This window comes from Coloeus monedula (assembly GCF_965178545.1).
Source record: "Coloeus monedula genome assembly, chromosome: 3".
In the NCBI taxonomy this organism is placed as follows: domain Eukaryota; kingdom Metazoa; phylum Chordata; class Aves; order Passeriformes; family Corvidae; genus Coloeus; species Coloeus monedula.
In genome coordinates this window covers 102,478,110-102,497,877 of record NC_138783.1, presented here as the reverse complement: position 1 = coordinate 102,497,877, position 19,768 = coordinate 102,478,110, and the positions used below count along the sequence as shown (strand labels likewise).

General features: G+C 42.3%; 1 protein-coding gene across 2 annotated transcripts; it reads left to right on the top strand.

The window, feature by feature from the left end:
* Nucleotides 1-1,242: 1,242 nt before the first annotated feature.
* ASB11 (ankyrin repeat and SOCS box containing 11) lies at nucleotides 1,243-19,516 on the top strand. Of its 2 annotated transcripts, none has more exons than XM_082278638.1 (7): nucleotides 1,243-1,442; nucleotides 4,448-4,527; nucleotides 7,467-7,574; nucleotides 9,061-9,211; nucleotides 9,407-9,541; nucleotides 10,466-10,657; nucleotides 13,496-19,516. In XM_082278638.1, exons 1-7 carry the CDS (start codon nucleotides 1,265-1,267, stop codon nucleotides 13,618-13,620), a joined length of 969 nt encoding a protein of 322 aa, XP_082134764.1. In that variant the 5' UTR covers nucleotides 1,243-1,264; the 3' UTR covers nucleotides 13,621-19,516. The 2 variants fall into 2 exon arrangements, with proteins under 2 accessions (XP_082134764.1, XP_082134765.1); XM_082278639.1 differs by lacking the exon at nucleotides 1,243-1,442 and adding an exon at nucleotides 2,684-2,816.
* Nucleotides 19,517-19,768: the final 252 nt, after the last annotated feature.

The following is a 19,768-nucleotide window of genomic DNA, read 5'->3' as shown; positions in this document are numbered from 1 at the left end:
ACTTTTGTAAGGAGTTAAGTTATTGGTAAGAACGTAATAACTTGGTTTAATTCAGGATTTTAGAAAAATTGGTTCACTTGAGAAAATTGCTTGGGGTGTTTTATCTCAGCCTCTGCACATATTTTATGTAGCATTTTCGTGCTCCTGGGAGGGATGAGCACTGAAGACAGCAAGGTACTAAACCAGCTGTATTTCTATAAACCAAAAGAAATTACATCTAAAATGCCCAGAGAAATAATTTGCTGTGTAATTTCCTTGTGCATACCCACCATCTCTTTGGAATCTCTAAGAGAGGAGTTATCCTGCTCTTTTCCTTGAGAAGATGTATGAATTGAAGGCTAAGAGAACCTGGGCAAAGAGGGGAATTAAGTAAGAAATAAATCCTCCTTCTGTGGTGCATATAGGAAAATAGAAATAAATAAAAGTTTAAGATACAAAGAGAGGGGGTATTCTACATAGATTCAATTAAATACATGCAGAAAAAGCCTTTGTTCTCTATGGAAGCCATGTGCCTTCAGAAAGTAAAAAGGGCAGTTAAAGAAAGGGTGTATCTTGTTCAATTTCAAATATTACACCTTTGAATCAGTGGAGGATAATGTAAAAATATTTCTATTTTTTCAAAAGAGAGAATGCTGTTTGCAAGAGATATCAATGGACACCATTATCTCTGAGTAATGGAAAAAAAGGTATGTTATCTTGTGTTTCTTATTGTGAAATTTCAGTGTATTTTTCTCCTCCTAGAATAACTTTAACTTCTTAGCCCTGGCTTTGGACATGTGGGTTTATTTCAAATTCTTTCATGATAATGCTTTTCTTTGACATGTTTGCCTTTGTTCTGTATCTGAGTACCAGCAAGGCCTGTTATCAAGATGGAAAAGACAGAAAAGAGTTCTTGTTGCAGCACTTCTGAACAATGTCTGCAACTTTGTCTATGTGGTCTTTGTGCTGCCTTGAAGAAAAAATCTAATGTGGATGTATAGGCTTTCAGGTGGTGTGGAGAGCATCTGTCTGAAAATTTGTTCTCATTTATGTAGGTTTGGAAAAGATTTTCTGATTTGTTTCCTGTGTGCAGAGATGTTCGAAATACCTTATCCTTGATACTGTTATGTAGTATCAAATACCTCATACCAAATAAAACCAGGATGTATTTTTGGTAACTGAGGAACAGCAGGTTCTGGAGGGTTTAAAACAGATGACATATGATACCAAGAATAGCCCAGTGCAACTTAGCCAACCTGAGAAAGTATTCAAAGAGCACACCAAAATGGAGGGCAGTTCTATACTCCATTCTTTCACTAACATTTATTTTGCCATTTTTGCTTTGTTTTGCTTCAAGCTTTTAATTAAGATTTCCTTGGCTTTGCTGACCCATTTCTATATTGTTAAAGGCAACAGAAAAGAAGCTGCCAGGATAGCAGAAGAGATCTATGGAATAGTCCCAGGTAAAGTAAAAATATGGACTCTCTGACATTTAAATGTTTATTTGCCACATTTTTGTAACTTGAGGATTTAAATCATTGAGTTGCCATGAAATAAGGGATTTTTTGCTAAATGCATGGGTAAATGTTTTAACCTGAAAACATTTACCTGAAAACAGCCTCCCATTTCTGGGGTCTTTGCAGTGTCAGTGTGTGTTGGCATGATTTAGGTGTGCAAAATATGAGACTCTGACAGTTACCCAGCTAGAATGAGGACAACATTTGCTCAAGGCACTATGGTAAACAAAAACATTGTTCTCAGATGCAAGGTATTCTTTATCAGTGGTTACAGATGGTTTTACTAAACACCCGGTTTTACTGCCAGAGAATATTTAGGGAAAAGTTTTAGCACATTGATTTTCTGAAAGGAGATGCTAGGAGGATATAACTAATGACTTTATGAATCCAAGCCAAGAATCCTTGTTTTGTTAAATCAGATGATAAAAATGAATGCAGCTAAAATTTTTCTGAAAAATACACAGCACAAGAATATATTGTATTTCATAGGTTGCTTTGTGGGTCATGGTTTTGTTTTTTTTCAAGTGATTTTAGTCCTTCACATCACTGCCATAATAATGAATAGGCATGTGTTTGCATGCCTGTTAATTCCACTAATTAAAATGACACAGTGTTTTAAATTTACTGCTAACAAGGGGTTATTTTCCTAGCTGAAGATTCTTATCAGCATTGTGACATCACACATTTTTATGTGACTCATTTGTGGGGCACTGCTTCATTATGGATTGTGCCATCATGAACAGGCACATGAGCAGCAGCAGAACACAGATGGTGTGAGATGGCCACCCAAAGCAGGGAGATTAAGATCTGGCCAAGAGAAATACCACAGCCAAGCATTTTTGACAAAGCTTTTATGAAGCCTGTATATCTAAAGACATGTCTTTGTTATTAATTTATTTTTTGTTCCCAAGAGTATAATTCCAATCATTTATTACTGTCATTTTTTTCCAAGCACGTTTATGCAATCATAGTGTGACATGTGGTGAAGAGCAGCTTTTCCTTCATTTAGGTTCCTATTGAGGTACCTTGAAATTCAGCAGGCCATAACATATTTTTATCTGCAAGTTGCCATTTGCAGAAAGCCATTAAGGATAATCTTACAAAATGTAAGATCATGTGATATTGTTGCTGGGGCACTATATCATATTACAGTCAGAGTTCCACAACCTTTTCTCTTTGCAGTGAAGCAGCACATCAGCAGCAAGGCTGCTTCATTTATCAGTAGGCATTTAAAAAGAGCACCTTCAGTCATGTCACTCCCAGCTGAGACAGGGAGATGTGCCCCATATGGGAACTATATTTGCCACACGTTTCAGGGAGGTAGGTTGTGTGGCTGGTGTGGAAGTGTGCAGTGGTGTGTGTTATCCTGAGGTTGTGGTTGCATACACATGCATTGGAAATGCCCTGGAAATGCATGTGAGAACATGCACTGCACGTGTTATACTCTGCTTAAAAGGCTAAATAAGGCCCTGTAGCTCTGTTGTCTGAGTAACTCCCGAATCTTCCTGCTGTGTAAGGGCTCTGGACTTTGTCACTTGCAATGTGTTCTGACTTTCTGAACTGAGCTTGCCTATTTCAGTCACCAGCATGATGAGAGGTGTGGGGTATTTTGGATGTTTTTAGGAAGATGTTTCTTGGTTCCTGTTTCCATGATTTTGACTGATGTGTCATTCAGAGCCTTGCCATATATTGTGCCAGCTGGCCTTTCCATGCCAGGTACCTGCCTTAGGAGCCAAGAAAGTGCTCCTTAAAGAAATGGAAACAAAATAACTGTGGTTAAAACTGTAAATCCAATAGCTGAAGTGCATCCTGGTCCTTGGGTAACAAAAGGAGACTCCTTTGGCCACGGGTGAAACTTCTGCTGTGTCCTTGGCCTCAAGTCCCCATGGATGTATCTGTGCTTCCCATTGATTTCTCCCTGCCTTGGGTAACATTTGAAATGGAGATAAAGCACCCTTTCCATTCCCTCTGGTGTGTGGCATAGCTGAAAAAATTAAACAGGACAAGGGTTTCAAACACAGTGCCCATGGGGTTGCTGTACAACAGAGCGTGAATGCAAACACTGGTATTGCTTCTGTCCTGTGGCACTGGAAATGCAGCTGGCCTTTGGAGAAATACTCACTATACACATTGTGTCACAGTATGGGTATAAATTTTAATATAGGACAAGTAAATTTGCTCTCTACTTGAGTGGCAGGGATTTAACCTGAGCTGAATGTCTATGCTTGTAAGTAGTAGCTAGGCTAAAGAATTATTTTTCTTGGCACATAAATAGATTAAGGCAAGAAAAAGGGAAAGCAAGCCTACGTGAAGGAGTCTGAAGAGTTCAACATCTCAAAATTATTAAAGAAGAAAAGTAAAGCCTTCAGGCAGAATTTGCTTTTCCATGTATTTTCTAAAATATTTCGGTGAAGAGGATGATTAAACCTGTTACATGGTAGTCCGAGAGGGAGGATGTTATTTATGAAATTGTCAGTTCAGGAAATAAAACTGCCAAGGACATGCCAGAATTCATTTGATGGACAAGTCATCTCTGCTATGAGGCTCTTAACAAAGTGTCAGAGAAGCTGGGATGCAATTTGTGACAAGAGCTCCCTAGGAAAGGTGGAGGCTGATATGGTTTTGAGTAGGGGAATTTCAGGGTTCTGAAGTCTCCGTATGAGACCCATCAGCACTAAACTCATGATCTTTGATGAAACATTTTTTTAGCTGTTCTTTTAAAAGTGCTGCTGAGAAGCTTTTGCTTAGGTCCCTTAGCGAGCAGCCAGCTTTCTCAGGATTGCTGACTCCTCAGCTGCTCTGCTGAAATCAATTCATCATACAGTTTCACTGCTGAGCCCACACTGATTTCAGCCCCGATCTGCATTTACACGTGGCTGTGCTTCCCCTGTCCTCCCAGGCTCTGCTTTTGCCGCATACCTGAATTAGCTTCCATGCATTTGCTGTTGCAGGCAGCTGGGCAGACCGATCCCCTCTTCATGATGCTGCCTTCCAGGGACGCCTTCTCTCTCTGAAAACCTTGATTGCACAGGTAAAAGCCCACAAGTAAAGAAAAGGTTGGGAAGAGGGGTGGTTTCACATGAATTGCATTTATGGGCTGGTGAGCTGGTAATAGAGTGCAAGAGGGCATAAGAAATATTGCTGTATGAATAATATATCAGCACAAACACCTCTGGGCATGTATTAGTTTGCTTAGTGAAGAAGCTGGGGACAAGCCTGGGACAAAGACTATCACAGCTTGTAGCTTGCTATATAATAGCGATCCTTGTGCTCTTTCTCAATGATGAATCATGCAACTAGGCTTGAGAATAGGGACAATAAATACATATATGTAGGCTATTGAAAAAGAAAACAAAAACAAACAGTAAAAAGCTGTAAAAGTGCATCTTGCTTTTTAGAAAGTTAGCCTGAAACCCTCTGCTTCAAAAGGAAGTGAGAGTTGAGGCAAAAAAAAAGAGAGGAGAGAATACATGAGAAAGGACAAGAAACTGCTTATGAAAAGGTTTAGGTTATGGTTCCTTGTGCTCTGCCAACCATCTTCCTCACCACCTTTGCTTAAACTCGGTGTCCTCATGTGGCATGAATAGGCAACTCTCCCACTCTCCCTCTTGTCCCCATGGCAACTGCAGGGAAATTAATTCCCTGAGTGTAAAGCTTTTTGACTTGGCTATCAGACTTTTTAGAGTCAAGGTAAATAATTTTTACTAGAGGCCACAGCTCAAATGGACAACATCCTCAAGGAGTGGAGCTGCTAGTGTGAAAGTCTCCGCTCCAGACATCTCTTGAGGCACAGCTGCAGCTAAAAAAAGATGCTGTTTACAGACAGTATTCGCCCTCCCATTTTCTGATCCCTCTTTTCTTCACCTGCTGACATAAAATGATTTTTATGGAAAAGGAAGTGATGGAGGTTAGAGATAAAAAGAAAGAGGCTTTATTCATTCAGGGATTTGATGGTTTTCTGACTCCTCTAATCTTCATTTATGCTGGCCTTACACCACCTGCTTTGTGGAGCACCCAGTGTTGTGGTTATTCACCAGATGCCCTGGTTATACGTTGTTCATGGTTGTACACCAAAGAAGCACCCGGTGGTGTGGTTATATCATTTAGTTAATTCATCTTTTCTCCTTGTCCTGAAGACATTTAATTTTGGCAGTAAAGGATGAAGGTCCTTGCTGATGAAAAGAGATCAAGGCAGCAATGTCTGTAGAGCCTGAATTGGAGCTGAGTCACCACAGATTGATAAATGTAGGGATGCAGCTATTCAAGGAGCAGCATAATCATTGCTCATTGACTGCAATATAGTTACACTACTAGCCTGAAATTAGGTTTGGGACTGTGCTTGAGTATCTGTGGGATGCTCAGAAGTCTCTACTGCGGCACTATAACTTTCCAGAAAGCCAGTGAGGCTCTGGCTCCACAGGGAATGCCTGGACATAGGGAGGCGATGTAGTGCTGAGGTTTAAAACAGCTCAAGAACTCATCAATGCCTGTTTCAATGCCTGAAAAAAGAGTTTACTTTTTCATGTACATCAAAAACAAGGTTTAACATGAGTGATGTTTGGCAAACAGCCATTGTAAGATCTACAACTTATTCTCCATTTTGTAATGAAAGGAACTGTTCTTTTTCCCAAGATACCAATGCTTATTCTTTCACTTGGAATGACTGAGTTTTATTTGTTAAATATATATATATACATGTATATGTGAGTAATTATTGAGAATAGGTCTCCTTATTAGGAGTCTCTAGAAGACATTAATCTTGAACGAATATGCTGATCACTAAGTATGAAACAACCATACAATTAGAAAATGGAATAATCTATTTTTTCAAGGTTTTATCTATTCCCCTAGCACCATTGTAACGCATGAGAAATTTTAACAACAATTTTTACATTAATAATATTTTCACATGACTGAAAAAGATTGTTTTTCTATCATATAATGCTTAGCCTGAAGTGATTACAGTGGTTGCTTTTAATACAGCATCAGGACTGCTTTTTTGCTGTGTGAGGTTGCTCCCAGGTGCTCCTTTCTGCCCACTGCGCTGGGTACTGTGTACCAAAAAGTGCATTGCTGCCATCTCGTGAGCTGCCCTGTCTATAGCACATCAGGCAGACACCAACTGAGCTTCACAATATGACATCAAGTGGAAAATGGAGCTGCTTCCAGGCCTGTTCTCACACGTGGTTGTAAAAGCTTAATTACCAGGAGATTTTGTTTCATTCAGAGGAAAACGCATATGACAACTGCTTTCTCCTTTGTGAATATGTCTGGTTTGTCTTTGTGCAGGAATAGATATGGCAACTGTCAATTAGGAAAATACCTGTAATAAGGCATTTATAAATCACTGGGGTTTTTTCCAGTGTAAAACATTTCCTGAATGGTCAGATAAGAGGAACTGATTTGTGGATGGGATTTGACTCATCTCTCTTACAGGTTTACCAGGTACTTACTACCTCTGAGTGAAACACACTTGGGTACCCCACATAGTCAATGAAAGGACTTTTAGGACACAATTCATCTGCCCTACTAGAAACAGCTGCTTTAGCACAGGATGAATCATATTCTAGGGAAGCCTGTTTCTCCCCACTGGAGGAGTGGCCAGCTCCAGCCGAGCTGCAGATACCTGTGCCAGAAGCATCCTCATCCAGGAAGGTTAATACCTCCAGCTGTAGCTCCTGGTGCAGGACTTAGTAGGGAAGGGAATGCCACCCTTTTAAGTTAAGGAAATGTGATGTCTTTCCTGCAATTGACTAAAGAACTAGAAACGGAAGGCATAGTTTGTAGCTGCTCCCTCTTTAACCCCATCACCAGTTATGGTTTGTGGGGGCAAGAACTGAATCATTGACAGCACCAATCCAACCTGAGTACTTTCCCTAGACATGCACCCACTGCATGGGCACCTGCACCAGCCTGGCAGAGCTGTGGTTTGGGCAGCTCTCCCCTCACACCCCTGGTCCCACGTTGCAGGGTTTCAACGTGAACCTGGTGACAACAGACCGTGTGTCAGCTCTCCACGAGGCCTGCCTGGGTGGCCACGTCGCCTGCGCCAAGGTTCTGCTGGAAAATGGTGCCCAGGTAAGTCCTGGGGATGCCAGTGGGGACATGGGCACCTGGAGAATGGATGATCCCTGCATCAATGGGGATGTTGGACAGGCTGTCCATGTGGCAGGGCCAAGATGCAGGTGGACATCTCTGACAGAAATGTGGAAAAATATAAGTGTGCTGTTTCCCTGGGTGATAGATTTGTCTCCCTCTTGTATCATCCCATTATTCTCTTCTGTTTTCCCTTTGTGTGTGAAACATAGTCACAGTTGATGGAAAAAGAATGAAAGATGCTAAGTGAAATAACCTTGAAGAAAGTAACTTACGCCTTTACCCTCCCCCTCCCCCCTCAGCAGTGATCACTGGAATTACATCTGGTTTTCTATGGGATGGTTTGGGAGTCTCATGTAAGTAAAAATGGATGTGCTTGAAGCAATGAATCATTTTATCTGCTAATAAAATAACAATTCCCACAGCTGAACCTAAGGCAGAATACCTGTTCACAGTGGAGATTAAGGAATGAATGAAATATATAAGAATATTTTTATATCAGCTGGGTTTTCAAGTAAAATTTATATGGCAAGAAACCAAGCTGCACCAAAAGAGTCAACAGACCTCCAGTGCCTCCAGCAGCTCCAGCCACACCTGCCTGATGAGACTGGGAGGAGGTGAGGGCAGTGGAAATTGTACAAATTGGCACGTACTTGCATAATCCATTGCTCTTCTCCAGTGTACCACAGAGTTAGAGGCATGCAGATTTGCTTCATAAAGTGCCCCTGAGGGCTTGCTATGTAGTTAAACATAGCATAACAGGGATATGGTGTGATTCTCAGGGTGTCCTGCTCAGGGCCAGGAGTTGGACTCCATGATCTCGATGGGTCCCTTCCAACTCAGGATATTTCTGATTCTGTGGTTCTGTGATCTACAGCTCTGCTGTCCCAATGGAGAATGGCAATAGTGGTTCTTGCCAGATCTTTACATCAGAAGTCAGGGAAGAAAATTTTCTGTCTTGCACAGACACGCCTGCATATCAACTTCTTCAAGTTCCTTTTCTGTTTGAGATTATAATTCTATGAAAATTTCTTTTGCTGGAAATGCGTTTTCAGGTGAAATTATTAAACATAAAGTAAATGTTTCCATTTAAAAAGCAAAGCCATTTTCATTTGAGGGTGTTCCACCTTGAGGCTTATGCAAACTAAACAATCTTGAAGATACTCAACTTCTTCACATTAAAAAAAAAGAAAGAATAAAATATTGCATTTTTTAGCAGCTCCAGGAGGAGCATTCATAGCAGGCGGTGTCTCTGCCTTATGGCACTAACTATCTGGGAAAGAGGGCAGACATCAGAGGAGAATGTTATATATGTTATGTCACAACATATAACTCAGAAAGTTGTGAATAAAATAATTCCTGAGATTACACAAGACAGGAGTCTCGCTCTGGTGCACTTCTGGTGGAGGCATGTTGCAGGGGCGTTCCTCTTATATCGGGTTATCCTGAGTGTGTCTTGCTGTTGCAGGTCAATGCAGTCACCATCGATGGGATCACTCCTCTGTTCAACGCCTGCTGCAGTGGCAGTGCAGCCTGTGTCAACATGCTGCTGGAATTCGGAGCCAAGGCGCAGCTGGGGAACCACCTGCCTTCGCCCATCCACGAAGCGGTCAAGAGAGGTAACGTTCAGGGTGTGAGCAGAGCCAGAATAGCTACGTGACAAATGTGCCTTTTGTTGTTGACAAAGCATTAACAAAAAAATCCGTATCAGTACAGAAAAATGGGCTTGGCTTTCTCACAGCTCTTGTGCCCTCCCAGGTGTATCTGGGTGTGTTCTGCTCTGCAGCAATTCAGTGACAGCTCTGCCTCCACAGGTCACAGGGAGTGCATGGAAACCCTTCTGGCCCACGAGGTGGACATTGACCAAGAAGACCAGCAGCATGGGACCCCTCTCTATGTGGCCTGCACATACCAGAGGACAGACTGTGTCAAGAAGCTTTTGGAGCTAGGTACACCTGGAAGAGGGGCCAGGGGAGAGCTATGGTGGTGTGAGTCAATGCCACTGCTCTCTCTGAGCTGCCTCTCCACTTAAAACACTGTGGGTTATTTCCATAAGAGTTGTTTGGGCAGTGAGTCTGTGAGACTCATTTGAGGCCATTAAAAATTTCCCCTGTGTTGATGAAGACATTATGATTTCCTAAGTAAAAAGCCCTCTATTACAGACAGCTCCCTGAGGCTATCTGAATGTGAAAACAGAATTATTTTTGTTTTCTAGCATAATAACAGGAAGCACAGAAAATGCTGGCTAATATTACTGATCAAAATCAACTCTTGCTTAACACAGCAGTTTATACGAACCATTAACTCCACCTACTCCTCAGTGGATGATGAGGGCAGCAGTAAAACTGCTTGAAAAAATAATCACTGCAGGTCCAGGCACAGGCTATGAACTAGCATAAATTTTTGCTGTCAGTGTGCATTAGCTGACTTACACCTGCTCAAAGTGTGGCCCTGCTGTGCCCAGCCAGCCTGGGGCAAGCATTTTGCTTGCTGTGCTTCCAGAGTTATTATGATGAGATACCTAAAGGTTTGGGGTTTTTTTCCCCTGGCAATTAAATTAACATAATCCATGTTAGATTTTATGCTATTAACAATTTTAAAGAGCATATGGTAGGCTTTGAACATGTATTGGGGCTGAAGGTTGAGCTGCTTAGTTCTGAGCATTGCAGACAGGGTTTGGTGGCCCAGAGGACTCTTACAGAGCAGGTATTTGACCTGATGAGCTTTGCACAGCTTCTACTGAGATATGGGGGGAGTCCTGTGTGCCATCCATCCCCTTCATTTATTGTGGCTATGGTGGAAGCCTGTGTGATGCAGGTTTGGACAGTTCCAGCTGCCTTTCAGATCTAACCATGTGCTCTTGTTCATCCAAGGAGCCAATGTGAACATGGGGAAGCGATTAGACACCCCCTTGCACGTGGCAGCGAGGAAATCCAGTGTGGAGATAGTTGTCTTGCTGACAGACTATGGTGCTAACCCAAAATGCAGAAATGCTGACCTCAAATGTGCCCTGGATCTTGCCACGCCCAACAGCAAAGTGGAGCAGGCACTTCTGCTTCGGGAAGGTAATGGTTTCCTTTTTTCTTCTCATTTTTAAAGTAAAGCTGTATTTATATCCTTTACCTAAGTAGATTTTCTTAAATGCTTTTACAAGTAATGCTCTATATAAGTTCTCTTACCTTCTCTGCTGCCTTCAAACCTGCAACACGACACAGAAATCTGTTTTGTTGCTAGATTTGCCACCTGGTGCTACGGTTTTAGTGGTAAATCAGTCAGTTATTCTGTGCTATCTTTTCCTGTCTACTGAAGGAAAATCATACATATTTTACCTGGTGGGACTCCTAGGGTTAAAAACTGCCAGGAAAGATTCTTAATAGATAATATTTTAGTACCACCATCCAGTGTTCAGCCTTGCACCATGGCTCAACAAGTCAGTGTGTCCTTGGTTGCCAGGAGAAAGCAGAGCTCTTTGCCAGGTGACTCTTCAGCTTCACAGCTCTTCCATGTGGTTTATGGGGCTGCAATCCCAGCACAGACCAGCACTTTGCTGTTTACCTCCAGGCTTCCTGCAATTAATTATCTTTCCTGTTTACTGGAAGAAACCTCTGAGCAGAAATGAATCAGGATCCTCTTGTGCCATTTTCACCTGCACAACATTTGGCCAGAACTTGATGCATCCAATAGCAATATCCCCGTGCTCTGGGCTTGCTGAATTAGTTCCCCCCTCCTCTACTCTCCGTGCTTCCCAGCTCACTCACTGGTACCCTGTTAGCCACTCTGTGCCTCCCTGAGGCTTTGAGAAGGTGGAGGATGAATGTTGCTCCACCCTTGCAATATAGCCTCCCACCTTCCTGAGCCCACCAAGGACCAAAAGTGCAGCAGGAGCCCACTACCAAACAGCTCTGGCGTGGCAAATTAATAAACATCAGTGTTGCACGTAGGCTTTGTGCTGACCCTCTGAACACAGGTGTGCTTTATGGAGAAAATGAAACATTGGCTTAATATCCTTCTGTCCTGTTCCCTTTCTCCATGACTTTTCATGCAGAGCTCTAATTTGTCATGTCTAAAACCTTCTGGGAGGACTTTGTTTGAATGCTTCTCACCTTGTGTGACTGCTGTCCCCATACCTAAGTTGCTCAGGGCTCAGTGGCAGACTGTGTGAGCAAAGGCAGGGCTGCCAAGTGTCCAGCTACCGTAGCCCTTTGTAAATCAGTGTTTGTGTAGATAAAGAAATATACTAGTATTAATAATTTTCTCTTCCTGAACTTTTCTTTTGATTTCCACTCTCATCTTGTCACGCTCTTCTCCCTTGCAGTCAGAGAGGCTCTAGAGGCATTTCAATTCCTGCAGACTCTCTGTTTTTCAGGCATGAAGTTTCCTCAGTTTCCTCACCTTCAGTTCCACTTTTAGATATTTTGCTGTGCTTAGCTACCCTTTTCCCCTACTTCTGTGTTTTCTGAGGTCCTTCTGTTTGAAATAAGTACCCCAGGCTAAAGAGTTTTTCTGCCCCCAACTTCTCCACTGTGGTAACTTAGGTGGGTCCCTTTAATTGCTCCTCTCACTAGCTATTAAATGGCGTGAAATATAAAATGTGTCTGTTTTACTAAGTGCTTTAGGAGATGCTGGTTTCTGTCTTCACTTCCAGTGACAGTTGTAGAAATGATCTTTTTTTATATATCCCATATTTTTCCATTAATTTCTTCTCAGATGGGATAGTATAAGCCTGTTTAAGCTCCTAAATTTTCCTGCAGTAAAAGCACAGGTTATGAAGCTTACCCAAAAGATCTAAGGACAGGCCTTTAGGCCCACATCTCTGCCCATTACTTGTCAAACTCTGCCATGATTGCTACTGTTTGGACAGAAACTGGAGTGGAAGGGCAAGAGAGGGTTAAAAACCTGAGCAGCTCTGGGCAGCTATAAAGGTTCCACCTGGAGCAGCTCTGGCAAGAGGAAAGCAAAGGGGAGGCAGGGACACATTCCCTAGCAAGGTGCATTTGCACGTGCAGTTGCAGAACCAATGGAGCCTCATATCCAGTGGGTTTGTGCCTGGCATGCTCCTCACCTAACCCGTGGTGTGGTGGGGACAGCTCCGGGGAAAACACTGGGGCAGCACCACTGTGGGCAGTACTGTGCCAGCCACGGCCCAGGATGAGTCCTCTGACACCTTTTCTACCGCTTGACTCCCTGATGTTTAACAAGAGTTTTCACATGCAGCAGGGGAAGAGCAAAAAGACTTGGAATTTTGTCCTTGTGTCTTCCTTTTTTTTTTTACCCTCAATGTCTTTTTGAACAAAACTTTTGAAGACTTTCTATCTTTGAGACCTTTCTTCAAAAGTTTTCCCTTCAGTCAGACTTAGTTAAAATTAGATGACACAGTAAGAAAATGTTTTCAGGAGCACTGGTGGACTGCCTGACAAACACAAATATTCTGAGACTGGTTGTGTAAAAAGGCTAAGTTACTACTTGTGCAGGTACCTGCTGAGACACCAGTAATTGGAAAAAGCACATTCTGTATATGTGAACAATTAACTGTACTTATCCTTTATCCTCACAGAACTGCTGGGGGTTGTCTTATATCCTGAGCAAGGGCTATGCATCCTGGAGCTCTCTCTCCAGTGCAGACACTTTATGGTATTTTAAGTATTTGCTCAAGAAAAGATGCCAAACAGCCTAGCTGTGCATACAGAAAAAGGGGTTTAGTGCTCACAGTTTTCAAATTGCTGAAGCAACTTTGACAACACAAATTAAATATGAACAATAATGTATCTAACTCTCCCTGACTTCAGCAAGTCATTATGTAGTGCTTGATCTGACTTGCAAATCCTGCTGGTGTTTGTTGCTTTGACTCATACCAGTGGTGGGGCTGAGGGTGCTTATTCTTGCCTTTTATCCTTCCCCCCCAGGTCCTGCCAGCCTTGCCCAGCTGTGCCGGTTGTGTATCAGAAAGCGTCTGGGCCGGTCCTGCCTATACACCGTCCACAAGCTGCACCTGCCTGAGCCACTTGAGAACTTCCTCCTTTATCGATAAGTCTGTGACTGTCCTTAGACTGGAAAAGAAAGAGGAACAAATGTTGTTTGCTCCAAGATTATTATATCAAAGAAAAAAAATCAAAGGCATCATTTACTGTCTTCTGTGATTACCAAACATAAGCTGCCATGTGACAGTGAAAATTGAAAACATCTTTTCAGGGGCAGTGAATGGTATTGATGCCTTTTCCTGGTCTTAAAATCAAGAGTCAAACACGGTTAGAAGGGAAAAAGGGATTTTACCTTGGTATTTATTTTAAGGATCCTTAGGTGCACTACGTCCGGGTCGAATGCACCGAAATGCACATCACAATGCCCACCCCCAAAAGATCTGGTATAGCATTATAGGTTTTACTAATTAGCATATCTATCAAAGATTCCCCAATGAGAGGCTCAAATGAGCCCCCCTCTCCAAGGAGCCTTCCCCTGGATGGTTCTATCTTAGTTTACAGAATGTGTTCTGGAGAGGACCTTGGTGTCTGGGACACACTATCCTCTACCTATGAAGCTTCTAAGATGTTGAGTCTCCTAGCTTTACAAACAAGTCCAAGAATGTAGGCAAAAAGCACTAAGAATACAGAAGTTGTAAAAAAGTATAATAGGGGTATAAAAGAAAAGGCAAAAAATCATCATAGCATCAGTATTACAGATACAGTTCCCTCACAATCTATTGCCACATCGACTCACACCAGCCTGAGAAGTTCTAGTACGTAAACAGCTCACTTGACACATTTGTAGATGCATATGCACACGTCCACCCACACACACACACACACACAGATTTCCCCTGCATTTAGTACTGTATTTATTTGTGCAGTATCTGTGCAGCTTCTTCCCTTTGTCTATCCAATCTCAATGTCAAAATCCAGGTAGTGGATGTTATTCTTCCATTAGTACATGAAAATGAAAGCTTTCAGTGATGAACATCAGATGTATACAATATACTGCACATCTTTTGTCAGCTTTGATTTTGCATCCTTTCATCTCCTTCCTATTGTCTACTGGAGTCCTATCAATTTCCTGCAGGCTCTGGCTGTCCAGCCACTGTGCATCCCTGAGCCCTGAGCACAGCTATCCCTAATGCTGACACATCTTGTCCTTGGAAGTACAAGTGATATTGTGAAAGCAAATGCAGGGGTTTGGAGTAAACCCACAAAAATATATGAACGTCTTAAAAAACCCTTTCATCTCTTCTAAAACAAAATCCCTCCAAAGCAGTATCACCTGAGAACTGGCTGTGTTTATTACATGAAGAATTTTTTTTTAGCTTAGTTCCAGGACAGAACTGCAAATTTTTTCATAGGAGGCACAGTAGGTGATATTTTGATGTCCATCCTTTGCAAGGTTTAAAGAAAAGCAAAGGGAAGAGTGCTGGTTTTTTTTGGCTTTGCATGCTTTGACATTTCTCAAGGTAAGTCCTTGGACTGTGGAGCTGGAGAGAAGCAGGGCCACTAAAGATGATTGTGCATCACCTAAATGTTCTCCTCTCTGGATTTTCCTCACCAGGAGAGGTTTGCAGGCTTGTCTGCTCCCTCACCCCTTATTCTAGAGGCTTTAATTACCCGCCTAGGAGAAAGGATTTTTAGAGTGTTATAACCTTGTCCATTGTGGTATTATTTTAAATAATGCAAGGATTAGTAGCTTGGAAACAGCAGGGCTGAAAGCATGCACCTCTTTGAGTTGAGAAATGTGGGATCCAGTGACAGCTGCAATGCCTGTTTGACTTCGTAAAGGTTTGTTTATTTTTCCTGGGGACGTTATTCCAGGGGATGAAACGTTTCTTCAGAGCCAAATTTTGGTAAACTTCTGACATGAGACAGGCAATGGTGTTTCACTAGCTGTAGTAAAATTGGAAGCAGAATTAAAAGGAGCCTGTCTCCATTTTGCTCAACTTCTCAGGTCCAAGAGGTTGCTGACACATTTTCAGGCTGTGAAATGTAGTGGTTTCTTTATGAGTTTGGCATACTGGTACCAATTTTCACTGCCCATACATCTTAAGTCAGAGGGAATTGGCCTGCTGGAGCCTGGATACGGGACTGGCTTCCAGCGGCATTTAAGCTCCTGTCCCTGCTCCAGCGGCAGCAGTCTCTGGTTCAATGCTAGTCCCTTAATGTCACTGTGACAGTTTCTCTGAGACAAAGGTCTAATGTTTCCCATACTTCTTTATGATTAATTCAGCACAAGTAAGATAAATTGAGCTGTCAGCAGCTCATGAGACTGGACCTTTGACATTACAGTCAAAAATGGATGCAGTTTTCAGCCTGTGTTTGCACATACTGAATGTTATCTGATGGCAAGAGCTATTGACCATAAAGTTGTCAGTGACATCAATGACCTTGTATGGTATAATACATCATGAATCACAGAGATTTGAACACTAAATTCTCAAGTGCCTTTGAAAATCAAATATTATCAAGAAAGAAATGTCTATATTAATCTAATGTCAGCAGATCTCTCTGAATTCTATCTTTACTGCAAACTCACCTGCTCTGCTTATAAGGTGGCAATGAGAATACCATCTGCTCTCTAGACAGAGTCTCAGTTGTGTGAGTTGTCAGACTTGCACTGCAATCAAGGGACTAAGGCAATTTATGGGATCTATTTCAGAATGTGTGATGCTGAATTGATTTCCTGCTGCGATCATCAATGAAAGCAGTATTTCACTCTCACAGGATTTTAAATTGAAAAAATGTATCTCCATCAAGAAAATGCAAAGTCTATCCAGCCTCTCAGAAAGGTTTATCTCAAGAAGCAGGAGAAGGTGCCCTATATTTATCCCCAATATTAGCTTCCCATCAAAAAATCACCTTACCTTTCATTCTTCCTGGAGACATCCTTCTCCCTGAAATTCTGTATATCAGAGAGTCTGACAGGAACATAGCCTTAATAAATCAGAAGAGAAGCTCAGAAGTCCTGAGATTAAGAAATTTCATTAGAAACTTTACCTAGACTTTCTTGCTCTTATCTCAAAATATTAAGTTACCCATTTAATTCTCATTGACTGTACTTTGTGTTATAACAATGCATGGAAATACTGAGGAAATAGCTGGCGGAGGTATTTAACTTTTTTTGCAAACATGCCATCTCATATGAGGATAGGGAAAGACTGGGACAATTTTCTATGAGACTATTGAGTCTTGGTGATTTTTCAGAATGAGTTTGGAAAACATCTGTCAGTTGCTTTTCTGCAAGTAGGAGAAGGGAAGCTAATCTCACAAGGTCTCTTTTCTTTAAAACAAGTGGTGTCTTCTCTGTCATTCTATGATCATTGACTAAAACCAGTTATTTGGGTAAGGTATGGTTTTCCTGGGGACGCAGACATTTTTATGTGCTGCAATCTCCACTGCTATACAGTGCTCTCTCAGTCTCTTGCCCAAAACCTGGCTCCACAGATTTCCCTGTAGCTTGAGATTAATTTTCCCCAGAGTTTTCTCTGCAAGCATTCTGGCCAATGAGCCACATCCTCGGGGACATACAACAGTGAATATAAATAGGCCAACATATTTTGGGAGGATTTAATAAACAATATTTCTGAGGGTAGCTAGGAAGAGAAGTTTCATTCTGATTTGGCCCCAGAAAGATCTCTGTTTTGATCTCCTGACCAGCCTCTTGGGTTCAAGGTGACCTCTGTCTCCTACAGTGCAACTCTGCTGTTGACATTTAACAATCCTCCATCCTCTCTAGAACTCAACTTTTCACAGCAGATCTGCCAGTCCCTGAACTTCTGTCTATGCTAGACTGCTGAAACTTCTTGTTATACTGCAGGACCTGAAATTCCCCTCATCTGCCTTGAGGTGCCAACATCCCACCTTCCCAGGCAGATGCAGGCTGTGAGGGAGGCTGTCTGTCCATCCACCTGTGTGCTCTTTCCTCTCATGATGGCCTCACCTGTGCTGCTTTGGATAGTGGGACAGGAGGATCATCTCCTCCTGACTCTGTCTTCCCCCAGGCAACTTGAGCCTGGCCAACATCCTCCTCAAGGCATTTAGATTTCTTCTCTCCGCACACTCTAGAGTTAAATGTGCTGCCCCTGTGCAAACCCCTGCAAACGGGGTCAGTGTCCCCTCAGTGCTGCTCTCTGCCCTCCACTTGCTGCCTGCTCTGCAGGACAGGAGGCACAGGGGCTGCCCAGCACCCTTCTGTCCCAAACCTGACCTTCTCCTGCAGCACAACTCTAGTGTTGGCATTTAAGCCCCCCCAGTCTCTACTGCATTGAAAATACTGGTGCTGTGTCCCAGCAGGGCATTAGGGCAAGTCAGATAAGAATGAAAATTAAATATATTCACTGGCTCTTAGTTGAAAAATCTGTCTGACCTGTATCCTGGGGTGATTGTTCCTGATGCCTTTGTGTAATTTTTTATTTCAGAAATTAGCATTTCCCACATGCCAATTGCTCCTCACTGTAATTTTTTTAAAGTTCCGCATAAGATGTATATTATTGTCAAATATAGATTATTCCACATAGACCTTCTACCTAATTTGATTTTTATTTCTTGAAAATTCCTTTATTCTTAAATTTCACACTATTTGTAGAAACTCACGATGCATGTTGCAAGGAAATGGAAAACTATGTCAGGTTTAGAACTGAAAAATCTTCAATAAAGGGTATCAGGAGTTGCAGAATAAAGCCTAATCTACATATTCAGTTGAGAACAGCATCTGGAAGGGGGGAGGCAGATGAATCAGCAGAACATGTCATTCAAGCATTTTGTTCAACAAGCCAGTCAAAGCAACAGTCAGCAAGCCTGCATTGCAACTAATATATATACTTTCTAGCAGTGGACAAAGTTTCTCACGTGAAAGATTTTGAAGTTATTTTTCAGTGAATTAAACTTACATATTCAGAACTTTCATTCACAGCAATCACAGAATAGAGTAAATAGTACAAAACAGCTGTAAATGCCAAAAGCCAGGACATAGTCAATATACTGATTTTTGTTGTACTTACTCTGTGGTATTATCTTTTACACGTTTGAGTTACCAGAATCATGACTGCTAACTTGGCTTGCTTTCATTCAAGTGCAAAACTGAGGTCTGAAAAATATTATTATGTTCCAGCTATGTGTAAAAATAATGACTTTGGTAATTACTATAATGACATATTTAATGTTTTTAACTACAAGATGGCACAAACTCTGTGTTGACTAGGAACAGGGGAGAAGATGAGACTCCCAAACCACTCTTGGCAGGGAAGGGAGGATTTGTGTTGAAACCCATGGGCTTTCTAGTTTTGGCCTTTCTTCCAGATGTAAAGATTCAGTGGAAAAGATCTGAAGAGGATCAGAAGAAATACCTTGCCCTTAGCAGCCTTTCAGGCCTCGAGGCTATGGCTTTTTTTGTCTGATTTCCTACACAGCACAAGCCACAGGACCTCAACCAGTATCGGCACTAACCAGGATCAGGCACTGGACTACAGCATCTTTTAAAAAACATGGAAGTCATGCAGGCTGCCCTGCCCACACAGCCTACATGGGAGCTGCTCTGCAGGTGTTTTCACCCCAGCCCTTGAGCAGTGATAGGATGAGGGTTTGTTTTCTTCTTTATGTACTCCTGCTCTTGCCCAGAGCCAGGAGCCACTGCCACTGCCAGCAAGATGGTTCACTGTGCCAGTGGTGCTGCCTGGGCAAAGCCTGCTGGATTAGTGCCTGGAATTCTGGTATCCCAAACTTGTAGAAAATAAGATGAAAATTAAAGTAATTAAGGACTAAAATTGATATATTGACTATGTGCTGGGTTTTCTGGCATTTGGCAGGTGAATTGCTAGGCACTGGTTACAGAGCCAGGAGCAGCCTGAGGAGTATCAAGAAGGATAAATGGAGCACTGGGAGTGGCAGGGTTTGAAAGGGCCAGATGAATATAGTGAAACGACACATGGTTACAGGGCTGGTGCCACAGCCAGGGGTTTGGCTGCTTAGGATGTGGAATTTGCTTTAAGAAACCTGATCTATTGGAAGGGATTCTCAGGGAAAGGGGAGGAACATCTTCAGTCACAAGGTTGCCAAGCTGTGGAAGAGTCTTTAAACTACAGCTGCAGGAGGAGAGGAATCTCAATCCATCCCACTCCTGGCAGTTTGATGTCAGGGCCAATAAGAGATGCCCAGAGCCTGGAGAGGGATGACAGGTCAGCAGAGAGCATGAAGTGCAGCACA

What these genes read in the sequence shown, in the direction of transcription:
- ASB11 (XM_082278638.1), top strand. Translation starts at nt 1,265, where the DNA reads ATGGAGGGCAGTTCTATACTCCATTCTTTCACTAACATTTATTTTGCC. An exon ending in GATCTATGGAATAGTCCCAG is followed by an intron (nt 1,443 to 4,447) that starts GTAAAGTAAAAA and finishes TTGCTGTTGCAG; the next exon opens with GCAGCTGGGCAGACCGATCC. An exon ending in CAAGAAGCTTTTGGAGCTAG is followed by an intron (nt 9,542 to 10,465) that starts GTACACCTGGAA and finishes TGTTCATCCAAG; the next exon opens with GAGCCAATGTGAACATGGGG.